We start from the raw sequence: 12,515 nt of genomic DNA on the forward strand, positions 1-12,515 counted from the left end.
ACATACACATGTCTGGACATTGGAATCTATTGAATCATTGGATCTATGGCCCGGTCTGCACAAAGAAATACAAGAATTTGCGATATTTTACAACAGTCATAGTCTTCCATAATATAGCATAGTGCTGCCGTAGCCGTCCTGGTGACAGGGAGTTAACAGTGAGTCCATGGGATGTGTCCATCGTCCATGCAGGCGTAGTACAGACATGAGTGTGGATTTGTCCTTTTTTTCCATGGTCAGAAAGCTTGTCTGTGTCCTCCAACTGCTTGGATGCAAACAGCAGCCGTATCTCAGAAGGATCTAACAGGTTGGCAAGAATAATTTAATTGAGGATGAAGTGAAAAGCATTTTTGTCATTGTGTGAGTGAAATAAAGGCATTGCCACGAATCAATTAAACAAAACAAAAAACACAGAGAAGAACACACAGCACATAATTGTCATCACCTGTGTTCCCTGGCAGCTTCTCCACAAGTTTCTTCTTTAATTCAACAACAGTTGAGTTGTTGAAGTCTGGGGCGGACTGGCCATCGGGGATACCGGGGGAATCCCCGGTGGGCTGACAGGGTTGGGATGGTCCAAAATACCGGCCCACTCCGCTCACCAAACGGCTCTTCCCTCTAACATCGCCGGCACCTACGTTATTCTATGCTACACAGAACACATATTATTGACTCTATTTCCAAAAGCTGCTTGATTTCACTAACTGGAATTTATACTACTCCTTGCGATCTGTATTCACACTCATGGTGCTTAGTTTTCGAAACTATTCTGAAGTGTCTTCTTTACTCATCTAATGTCTTCCGTAAGTCTAACTTTGTTTTAGGCGTTATTAAATGTCAATCGCTCTAGCCTACTCAACACTTGCATCACTCGCTCTCAGACACAACTACACACACACACACACACACACACAATCACACACCCAGCATGCAACACTGCTGATACCACTGATGTTCACACCCCATCGTATGTTCTGTACTGTTCATTTCTACAATATAGTGGGCGGCTTGTCCATAAGGGCGATTGGGGCGACGCACTGTCTACGGGAAAAGGAGTTGTTTTTTTCTGTCGGATTCTACCACTAGACCGTCTGATCTGCCTCTGCATGTCATTGTCGAATCAGCCAACAGTCACTCAGGCAACCATAGACATAGTATACTGATAGACATAGTATAAATAATTATTTTCTGCATCAAATACAAATAAAGTCATAAATGTTATAAAATGCAGTTTTCTGGATTTGTTTGTTGATATTCTGTTTCTCACTGTTAAAATACACCTACTATTACAATTATAGATCACACATTTCTTTGAAGTGGTCAAACTTGCGAAATCGGCAGGGGTTCAAATACTTATTTTCCCCACTGTAGTTGGTTTTGACTTATATGTTGCCCCCTTCTTTATGTTGTTATTGGACATATCATGTGTCCTGTTAAGCTATGTTACATCAAACAACTTTTGAGACATGTGGATAATGAAAAAGTGGGATATTTTAATGTGGAGCCACATCATGTTTGCTTATGAAGGCTCCTGGATGCAACTTTCTTTCATAACTTTCCACCTGTAACTAGCTACTCTAGCTATGTAGGTAGAGGGGAAATATTTATGTTGTGTGCTGCCATCTAGTGGACAAAAAGGTATTACTGTATGAGTTAATCAGCTAACAACAAATTGATACAATTGTCTTGCTTAATGTAACTACTGAATGGGTCGCCTTAATCATTATCAAAAATATTCCCCCCCCCTGAGAATTTTTTCCAGGAGCCGAGACTGGTTCCTACTAATTCTACCCTCTGATTCCAGTTTCTTTATTGTGTGGTCTTTCTCTGCTGACATTCATTCCTTAAGGCTCTGTAGTTATAAATATAACCATCTGATACTAGCCCAGAGTTAAGCATATTCATCTAGAAAACTATACCTACCTTGGAGTGTTACAATAGCCAGTACAATAGCCAGTGTCCATCCAGTCAAATTGGTGGAACCAAATGTTATTAAACAAAACATATATGATGTAATCTCTTTGTAATCATCCAAAATAATGTTAAGTGTGTGGGTAATTTTCAAAATAGGTGACCGACTGGTCGATACGTGCGATGCATTGAGTGGGCAACTCGCTGTGTATTGAGTGGGCCGGTCTGACAGTAACTCCCGGGCCACTTTTTTCCCCCAGTCCGCCCCTGAGTGAGGGTGTTTTCTAAACAAAGCCCAGGTGAAGCCTATGGGGATGATTAAATAGAGAATTAATTGTTAACATCATAGCAACATATCTTGTGCTAACTAGATGTTCTGTGTGGTAACCCTGATGTTTAGTTCAGCTTTCTACTGCTGGGTTAGGGTTAGGGGTTATGTAATAAACCTACTTGACAACAACAAAATTGCCCCAGCCTTTCACATTCTGCTAAGTCATTAAGGGATTTCCCTGAAATTCTTATCTGGGCGTGGTTAGCAGAGAAATGAAAGTAAAACACACATGCTGACAGAAAACACAGTTCTGTCTCCAACTTTACATTTGCGCATTGAGAGGAGACACAGCATTATCACAAGATGTCGACACAACAAGAAGAGGATGAAAAAAGATTTGATCCAGCCGACACTACACTGAAATTTGTCACAAGGCCAGATGATATAAGTAAGTGAATGGTCCAGTCTTCCCGTGGTTACTGTATTTTGGTTGATTCCATTGTTCTACATTAAAGTAATACATGTTGTTGTATGCCTCACCCGACAGCTCTGGATGATGACCCAGACACCCTGAGGGCTGAGATGTCCTGTGGCCATGCAGTCAATCCACAGTCTCTCACTGCCTGGTGCCGCAGTCTACTGGACAAGGTATTGCTCTCAACTTCATTTAGAGGGTTTGGGAAACAAAATGTAAATGCACAAGGAACATAACGAAAATAAAGGGGCGGCGTTTGAAAACGTTTTCAATTTTGTGTTCAAATTGTATCCAAGCATGTGTAGCAGAGCTGTAATATGAGCTGTATTTATCCTAGGGACAATACGAATTTACTTGTCCAGCACTGGTCGATGGCACAATCCAGAAGTGTGAGAAAGAGTGGCCTTACACAGAGATTCGCAAGCTTGCTTTGCTAACAGACGAGGAGCAGAAGCTTTTTGAGGAAAAATTGCCTCGGCTGGCTGCTGCTCGGTACTGTGAATACAAATCAGTAAGTACTGTGGATTCAAATAACCATCACATGGTGTGTGTGCATAACTTGGGATTACTTACAAAACAATATTACTGTACTATTAACATCACTTCTTTTATATGACGACCATTCTAAAAATCACACACAAGCAGTTCTTTAGTAATATGCTTTTTTAAATGCTAATGTATATTTGGCATATTAAGAAAGTCCTCCTTGGGTGTGTGATTTTTCACAGTTTCATCAGTACGATTACAATTTGAAAAATAAGACTTTTAGAATTGTTAGCAGCACATCCTGCACGAAATACAGTTTTTGTTGCGTCTACATCTAAAAAACTTTGAACTGTTCTATAAACTTTGTATGATGGCTTGTCAACAGTGTCCCGGCTGTCAGACATTTGTGGAGCGAAGAGACCTGACCAACTTGTCTGTAAGCTGCACAATTTGCACAGCGGAAAAAGGACACACCTTTGAGTTCTGCTGGCAGTGCTTAATAACATGGAAAGGACCTGCTCCTCGCTCTGACAAGTGTGAAAATGAGGAATGCATCAACCCAAACTTGAAGACGCTGGCCTCGTGTATTACCATAACTTTATCTCAAGTGTCAACACCAGAAGGAAGTGCAGTGCAGTGTCCATCTTTACGTGCCTGTCCCACGTGTGGTTTAATTATAGAGCATGATACAGCTGACTGCAAAATGATCACATGCACTCAATGTCAGAAGGAGTTTTGTTTTCTCTGCTTGAAACTCAGGGATGAATGTTTGATGTCCAGTGGTCACTTTAGTCTTTGTACTGTAGCTGAGAAGCAGACTTCCATCCCATCATGGGTGAAGTAATCTGCGGGTTTACAGTTCAAATAAACACCCCTTTCAATATAACTCTCTGTTCACAAGATCACTTGATAAGATGTGTGGTAAAACTTTTATGCAGCTTTATTTTCAAGACATTTTGGAGGAAAAGACATTTGCCTCATAACCGTCATATAAGCCTAATTGCCTAATAAGTATTAATTGTTATTTGTCTTATAATAGAAATAAAGTTTGGCATATCTTTTATTTGCATTTGAAATATGTAGGCAATGTATCTTTGTGCATTTTCATATAGCAGCCAATAAAGCATTGCGTAAATATTCACATAATGCCAATGGGGAGCTAACAGATACTTCAGCATAATGTTCATTTTAGCTCGTGAACAGATACTTCAGCATATTGTTAATTGTTAAACAGAAGATTTCAAATCTGGTTGTACTTCTGAAAATATGTGTGTATCTTTTATTATTGTTATATGAATCAACAATCAATAAACATTTTTCATTCGGATCACAGCATTAATTTGCTCAGTTATGTCGTCACACTGCCCTCTCCATCCACTTCATGCTCCTGGTGGCGCCCAGAGTTGAGTCATGTGTGCCTGAATACTGCCTGTGCATTCAGCACAGTCTAAGATTCATCTGCAGGAAGAAGAGTATTTCTTCGATTTTATGCTGATTCTGATACGGATATAAAAAATATCTTCATCTGTGATAATTAATAATAGATGTAATAATTATTCAGTTTTACTCATACATGCATTCTGAGAGTAAGCAAAATTACAGTAATGTGTGGAGGATTTGTCCTTTATTCAATGGTCAAAGTTTGCCAGTGTCCTCCAGATGCTTGTCCGCCATATCTTAGAGAGATCTCCAAAACAACATATTTCTTTATAGTTTATCATGTTCCGTGAAGGCTAATGTAAATAGCCTAGTCTATCGTGGAGCTGGGGAGGGAGGGGGAGAGAGAGAGAGAGAGAGAGAGAGAGAGAGAGAGAGAGAGAGAGAGAGAGAGAGAGAGAGAGAGACTGCATCTTCTGCCACTCCCAACTGTCCCATGTTGCGTGACAAAACCAAAGTCATTCTCAAACAGGCATGTAGAGGAGGTAATTCAGCCCACATGTGTATTACAATTTTTTGACTTGAGCTGTCCAGGCATGCAATCAGGGCACAATCACCAAATCTGAATAATAGAATCTTCAGAAAGGTTTGTGTTCATACTGTTTGGTGTAATGATATGTAATGTGTTGCCATATTTATATTAAGAAGCTGTTATACTACACATGCTGTGCGGACTGATCTCATTTTCCAGAGGAAGATGGAGGTGTGTGGGTTACTGTCAGGGATTTCAGGCGACACAAACACGTACGTTGGCAGAGTTCATGAGAAGCAGCCAGAACAGGGGGCACAGGGGAATAAACGGGGACAACACAAAAGCTACCAAAACACTCAGAAGATAATGATCACACAAAAGGCAGTCTAGGAGAATACGCAAACTGGGGAACAAACACTTGAACTACGAAACACGGAAACTAAGGAGCTAACGCGAAGAGAATACATGACCTGGAAGTTTGGGAATGTGACTGAGCTGGGTGAGTTGTAGTCACAGGGGGCGTGGCAGGAGCAGGGTTCAGCGCTGGTGTGACAGCGCCCCCATACTGTCACTTCCTAACTATGAACCACAGTTTATACATTGATTTTTGCCGCCTTATTGTTGATACTTTCAAAAAAAAATATACTGCCACACTGCCCTTGTTCCTGAAAAACTGCACTTTCATGTATTTCTGCAGCCCTGCTGTTGATACTTGCTAATGCTGTTAATTGAGGAATTCTTGAAATTCAAAAATGCCACACTACCCGTGTCCCTGAAAAACGGCACTTTCAGAATGTTCAGGACATGTATTAGTGTCTCCTGTTTAGTCACACTGCTTGAAATCCTGCCTGGAATGGCTTTATTGAAGACAATGGAGCGTGTTCTGATTCTGATTGCTAGTGTAAATTACATCCTGTAGATAATTATACCAAAACGTAGCAGTTTATTTCTATAGTACATATACTGTTGAACACTTGCCATTCTTGCACATAAGAAGATTAATTGTTACCTGTAGCTGTTTTCGTTACCATTAAATATATCAGTTTCAAAATGACTTAAAAGAAATACCTTTACATGAGTTTTTCATCAATCTGTCAATCAAATAAAGACAAAGACAAGGATCATGAAAGCAGTAGCAGCTGTCATAATCTGGTGGTGCGCGTTATGTTCTGTTGTGCATATTTTTGGTGTGTTAACCTAGACAGACACAACCAGTCCAGCGTTCCCACAGTCTGACTGTAGTCCTACTACATGCGGTACATATAAATAAGTAATTATAATAGTAACCAAGTAAGTGTAGTAAGCAAGTCAAGTAAATAAGTAAATATCGAGACATTTAGAGGAACTAACAAAAAAATACTTCATATGAGGTTTATTCTTTCTTCCTTCTAGAGCACAATTCTAGTGTAAATCCAAGAACCCAAAACTCACTATTTCAGTGTTTGTTTTCTCATCACAATGATCAAAGTACATCCAGTCTTCCTTGTCCAGTCTTGTGGCCTCCAGTCCTTTTCTCTAAAATGATATACAACAAATCTGAGCCTTCCATTTTAGGAAACTTTACAGGTGTTGAATTTGTACCAGTTCCACTGCATTGAAGTGCACAGTACACTTCTAAAAGGTCTCTGCACAAACACTGGGTCTCTCTGTGTTTTTGGAACTTCAGCTGCAGCACAACAGTCTTTAACCCCATAAAAGCACATAAACAACAGAACATTAAGAACAGACTAGACTATTTGAACCCACAGTGATAACATCCTACCGAAATTTGCAGAAGCTCACACTCTTTACTCCCATGGTCATTACAGTCGTACGTAACGGTCAAGGAGCCATATATGTAACATTAGCTTACTATTCATCACTGCTTTCCTATATATATACAAAAAAACAAGAACTAGATGAGGGTGTAAGATGTTTTTCATAAAGATTTATTCAAACTTTTAAAGTTAGATGGACGAATGGACTAGCTGTTAGTCATGTTTGTGATTCTACCACTGAAAAGGAATTGTTTAACAAGAAACGTTTATTGTTTAAAACACAGATACAATTTAGGTGGTACATTTCAGAAATAGCCACAGTTTAGCACAAAGAACTTTCCTCTGCTATTAAATAACTGTGTATTCTTAGACCTAGGCCTATGTATTAAACAGGAAACATTTCCAACTTTCCGAATCATAGTAAGCCCAATCCACCCATGTCTATGGCCCAACAAATAACAAAACAAGGCCATCGATTGATGTGAAACAAGGCAAGCTTCTTGCTGCCTAAATGAACCATATAGTTCTAAACATTCACAAAACCTATACTAGTACCCTAATATCTTCATAATGATAACCGACACCAAGCTGCAAACAGAGGGTATGAACAACTTTCTGTCAAGGAAAGTGTCTCAGACTCAGACTTTAATTCTGTTATAGTCTAACATTTGCCCCACATGCACCATCCCACATGCATGTTTGAACCAATAGAAAATTCCAACAGAAATCTTGAGCATTACAGGCTATCAGAGGAGAACTAAAGAGAGAAGCCTCACATCATGAAATCGAAGACAAGAAGACCAACGTTGACTGCATCAAGATGCAACATCACGAGGAGGGAAAGCGGTATCATCCAGTTGATCCAACTCTGACATTTGTAAGAAGGAGAGATGACATAGTTAAGTGGGTACCACTTTACAATAAGGTTCCCTTTATAAAGGTTTATAAATGGTTTATAAATAGGTTATTAATTAGGTTGTAAACCCTTTGTAAGTCATTAATAAGCCATTATAAATGAGTTATAACAAAGTTCTTAACACATCGATGCCGGCTCACTATTAGGTAAGATCCCCATTTTGGCAACCCACTGTCTATCCCTTAACTGGCTATACTAGCCCATTGCACACTCCCTACCATTCTTGTATCTGTTACTACCAGCACGTAGAGATTACCCCCGCACCGTGGGGGGGCCTCGCACACAAAGAAAAAATTAAAACAAAAATGTTTTTTTTTTTTTTTCAATTTGAATTACATGGGATGCACACTATGTCCTTATTGTCTTGTCTGTGTTTCCAGAGTTGATATAGAAATAAAGAAAAATATATTGAATTGTGCTTTCTTTGTTAGGTAGCCTAGTGACGTGACGACATAGGTCAGAAGGTCACAGACCGGCGCGCCCACGGCAAATAGGGAGCTTGAGTTTTGATATCTTGCCTATATGTGGGGGGTGGCTCTCGTGTTTCCGTTACGGTACTGGTTACTACCCCACTCCTTTTGAACGTGTTCTCCCTATGTGTATGTGATTTGTGTATGTTGTGTCTGGATGCTACTGGATGGCCTAAAATTTCCCTCGGGATTAATAAAGTATCCATCCATCCATCCAAGATCAAGTTACTGCTTACTACTCATTAATCTTATGAGTTACTACCATGTATAACTGGCAAAAGGGAGCCTTATTGTAAAGTGTGAAACAAATCATCATCTATTAATCAGTTACTATCATTTATAACTGGCAAAGGGAGCCTTATTGTAAAGTGTGAAACACATCATCATCAATTAATCAGCTACTAACATGTATAACTGGCAAAAGGGAGCATTATTGTAAAGTGTGAAACAAATCATCATCTATTAATCAGTAACTATCATTTATAACTGGCAAAGGGAGCCTTATTGTAAAGTGTGAAACAAATCATCATCTATTAATCAGCTACTATCATTTATAACTGGCAAAGGGAACCTTATTGTAAAGTGTGAAACAAATCATCATCTATTAATCAGCTACTATAATTTATAACTGGCAAAGGGAGCCTTATTGTAAAGTGTGAAACACATCATCATCTATTAATCAGCTACTAACATGTATAACTGGCAAAGGGAACCTTATTGTAAAGTGTGAAACAAATCATCATCTATTAATCAGCTACTATCATTTATAACTGGCAAAGAGAACCTTATTGTAAAGTGTGAAACAAATCATCATCTATTAATCAGCTACTAACATGTATAACTGGCAAAAGGGAGCCTTATTGTAAAGTGTGAAACACATCACCATTGATACATGAGTAACTAACATTCACATTTACCTAATATAAGTTTTTCACATGGAATGGAAAGTAAGATACAGATACAACAGATACAAGCAAAAATAATGTATTCACACATGTTAAAAATCAACAGTCAAAATGATTAAACTGTTGCATGAAAACATGAGTGGAGTGGCCAACCTGTTTTAGGTAGCTGTGTCGTTTCCCCTTTTCGGTCGCTGTGTTGTTCAGGATTTCCTTAGGGATCTGTAGAAGGGAAAAAAATTTTCAGCTTAGTCTTTAGGTTTGGTTTTAGCTTAGTCTTAGCGTAGTCTTTAGATGATTTAACAGTTGCTTATGTGGTGACCTGCTTCAAATGTATGCACATCTATACTGTAAGTTACTCCATGGTGCAAGTGTCAGTCATAAAGACGTACTTAGTCAGAGCTTTATTCTCATGCTTGTCAAGATACTACCTTTACATTACACAGGTGGGAGGGGCTATATTAGTTAGATAGATTGATAAACTGCATTGATATCCAATAGCCATTCAAAATGTGATTTTGGATCACTGTCTGGCTGATCAAGAATTATAAACTCTACACATAAGATATTACAGAAAATATGTGTTCGTCATAGATTTAAAAACGTTCTTAAAACTAAATTAATTCAGTGACACTCACAATAAATCTGGCACCATATTTAATTTGATCATTTTATGAACATGATCCATTGACTTATTCAGAAAGTACCACATGATATTATTCCTACCATATTTTTTGTTCCATAAATAATATAGTTTAATTAAGACCCTACACTTCCTTGTACCTCATCTGCTGTTGCGGTCTCGAGGGCTTCCTCAGTGCTGGTCTCCATGGTGTCTTCTTCTTGATGAGGAGATGAAGAGGAAGATTCTCCTAAAACACAAACACATGCATCTCTTTCTGTAAAATACAACCAGAATAGGTAATTGTATTTTTACTCTCCAATAATGTGGGGATAAGTATATGATTGAACACATTTCTTAAATGATTTCATATAATCTCATCCATTCAATCCATCTGTTAGGTCTATGAGGAGAGTGTATATGTTTACTCACTTTTCCTGTACACAATCATGTATGCAGTCTTTGACCTGCAGAATTGAAATAGCAACTTTACAGACAATGAATAAACAGAACATTTATTGAGAACTACTGCCTAATGCACTGAAATAACTTCATAATGTTTCTCTGTATAATTGTACTACCTTTCCAGGAAGTCTTTGTCTGTGATCTGTAGAGAAAAAACAATAATCAGTTTAACTGCTTCTCTCATTCTTAGAAAAGAAACGTCTATGCTTTAATTTACGCCTGTACCAAATGGTCACACACACTCCCTCACAACTGTAACATACACATTAGTTATCCTACAGTCCATCCATGAATAGAAAAAGAAAGTGATGCATACCTTTACCACGTGAGAATCATTAAAGCAAAACCAGTCATTATTCTCAGGAGACTGAATGTAGGCATAGTAGTGTCCACTTCCATACACCCCACTATGGTTGATGACACCATACAGATCATATGTGCAACTCTAGGTGGAACATACAAGCATGATGAGGTTGTGCTTCTGTAGACAAACACTACTAACACCAATACCTATGGTTCAATTCCCATGTAGATCATCATTGCTCTGTAAGTTTGCAAGGATGAAAGTGTCTACTTATTAAATTGACAAAATGCTCAACATCTGTTGTGTGATCAATTCTATTTTAACACCTCAAAGTAGGTAAGTGTGGAGGGTATGTCCATAGGGCAGCAGTTCTTCCGATATCCCATTTTCATGTCGTCAAAGTAAAACCGCTTGAGGTGCAGAGTCAGTATTGTGGGATACTTCTGGATGTTAAAACTCTGTAGGATGAAAGGCATATTCATCACTGAGTCTGAACTAACAAATGCCATTGCTTACTACATTAGACAGAATATAAATGGCTAAATCATAGACTCTTAGCATAGCTATCGCTACATGTGCATTACAGTGAAAGAATCATTACGGTTAGGGGGTTGTATAACCTTGGTGATAGTTGATAACAGGGCAGATTGTCTCTGGACAAAATAAATACCTGCACCCTACCTGTAATTCTTTATTACCCAAACTTGAGCTTATTAATTTACCTTACGTTACGTAATTTAAGAAAACTCAATAACCAATCAAATTAATTTACGAACGTCTAAAGGACTATGTGCTACATCTTCATCAAATATTAGGCCGCGAAATTTGGACTCACAATTTCCATGTATGTTTTCTCATCACAGTCATCGCAGTACAGCCAGTTGTCGTCAACAAACTTTGTGGTTTGAAAAAAGGCTTCAAGACCGTCAACCTACAGCGACAGTAGTCTGTCAGTGGTGTCCAAATGTGTGACATGTTTGAGGAACAAATAAATGAATGCAGGAGAATCACTCTTACCACACGGAATACTTCATCATGTCCAGCATCAATGGTGATTGGAAGTGATAAAAATGTGCTGTCTTCGTGAGATTCATCATGATCTTTCTTCAGACACCTCAGTGTTTTTAGTAAGGTTCCTTCATAGACCTGAATACAATCATAGAAAGCATAGAAATGCATGAACTTAATAGGTGAATGTCAAATATATTTTCAAGGAAGCCTGGTCCTTCCTAACTATGTAAAAATATTTGTTGAAGTACCTGTGATGCATCAGGTGACACTACACTCAGGATTTTCTCAAACCACTCCACTGCATCTTGATGTTCAAAAACTAACAAAATACAGTTGACTGAACAAATGCAGTAATTCAGAGACCAGCATGTTTCAGTAATGAATTTAGGGAAGCTTGAGTTTCACTCACCATTTTCAATTGAGAGACTTTCGGTTATTTTGAGAGTAGATACACATTTGTAATCAGCTTTTAGATTTTCAAATAGTTGTTGCAGTTGGTAAAGTACCTCATCATCATTTGGTGTAATCTGCAACCTACAGAGTGATAAGACCAACATGTCAACAACAGTCCTTGCAATTTTGAACACTCAGCCATGAACAAGTGTCACTATCCTGTTACCTTTCTACTGCCTCTCTGAATTCTTTGGTCATAAAGAGGACCTGCAAAGCTGAGTTCAGGTAGCTGGTTGCTCCTTGATTTTCTAAGCCACTGTACCCAACTGTCAACAGAGAGAGAGAGACAACTAATAACTTTCAATAAGAAATCTCTTTTGGCAATATGTGAATCAAAATTGAGATAACGCAAGCAACTAACTAGTAATTCATCGCAATGATATGTGTCATAGTTGTACTGTTGTGAAATGTACCTTCCTGGGTAATCTCCTTGGTGGCGCCATTGGGTTTTGGACGAAGGAATAGGAATAATCCATCAGTCGTTGCATCAATGTTTCTCCTCTCAGCAGAACTGAATGTGGTTTTCCATTTCGCAGGCAGTGGCACTGGAAACAAACATTGGA

At 38.6% G+C, this 12,515-nt stretch overlaps 2 protein-coding genes across 2 annotated transcripts; one reads left to right on the plus strand and one right to left on the minus strand.

The window, feature by feature from the left end:
* The first annotated feature begins 2,459 nt into the window (after positions 1–2,459).
* Positions 2,460–4,466, plus strand: LOC105904840 (E3 ubiquitin-protein ligase RNF19A-like). Its single transcript, XM_012832779.3, has 4 exons — positions 2,460–2,630; positions 2,730–2,830; positions 2,995–3,168; positions 3,529–4,466. The coding sequence occupies exons 1-4, from the start codon at positions 2,546–2,548 to the stop codon at positions 3,985–3,987; spliced, it is 819 nt and encodes a 272-aa protein (XP_012688233.1). The 5' UTR covers positions 2,460–2,545; the 3' UTR covers positions 3,988–4,466.
* Positions 4,467–7,057: 2,591 nt separating this feature from the next.
* On the minus strand, positions 7,058–12,515 carry LOC116224689 (ubl carboxyl-terminal hydrolase 18-like). The gene is made up of 13 exons (XM_042705166.1): positions 12,366–12,515; positions 12,119–12,218; positions 11,909–12,033; positions 11,748–11,818; positions 11,506–11,634; positions 11,324–11,419; positions 10,815–10,946; positions 10,501–10,629; positions 10,301–10,326; positions 10,152–10,186; positions 9,881–9,969; positions 9,254–9,319; positions 7,058–7,677 (listed from the first exon to the last, which is right to left on the minus strand). The coding sequence occupies exons 2-13, from the start codon at positions 12,148–12,150 to the stop codon at positions 7,582–7,584; spliced, it is 1,026 nt and encodes a 341-aa protein (XP_042561100.1). The 5' UTR covers positions 12,151–12,218; positions 12,366–12,515; the 3' UTR covers positions 7,058–7,581.

Source organism: Clupea harengus, unplaced genomic scaffold (genome assembly GCF_900700415.2).
Source record: "Clupea harengus unplaced genomic scaffold, Ch_v2.0.2, whole genome shotgun sequence".
In the NCBI taxonomy this organism is placed as follows: Eukaryota; Metazoa; Chordata; class Actinopteri; order Clupeiformes; family Clupeidae; genus Clupea; species Clupea harengus.

Excerpts from the sequence above, each read along its gene's own strand:
- LOC105904840 (XM_012832779.3), top strand. The coding sequence starts at position 2,546 with ATGTCGACACAACAAGAAGAGGATGAAAAAAGATTTGATCCAGCCGAC. Across the intron at positions 2,831-2,994 it reads GCCGCAGTCTACTGGACAAG|GGACAATACGAATTTACTTG; the intron begins GTATTGCTCTCA and ends TATTTATCCTAG. Across the intron at positions 3,169-3,528 it reads GGTACTGTGAATACAAATCA|TGTCCCGGCTGTCAGACATT; the intron begins GTAAGTACTGTG and ends GCTTGTCAACAG.
- LOC116224689 (XM_042705166.1), bottom strand. The coding sequence starts at position 12,150 with ATGACCAAAGAATTCAGAGAGGCAGTAGAAAG. Across the intron at positions 12,034-12,118 it reads TTCAGAGAGGCAGTAGAAAG|GTTGCAGATTACACCAAATG; the intron begins GTAACAGGATAG and ends ATCACTCTGTAG. Across the intron at positions 10,187-10,300 it reads GACAAAGACTTCCTGGAAAG|GTCAAAGACTGCATACATGA; the intron begins GTAGTACAATTA and ends TCAATTCTGCAG.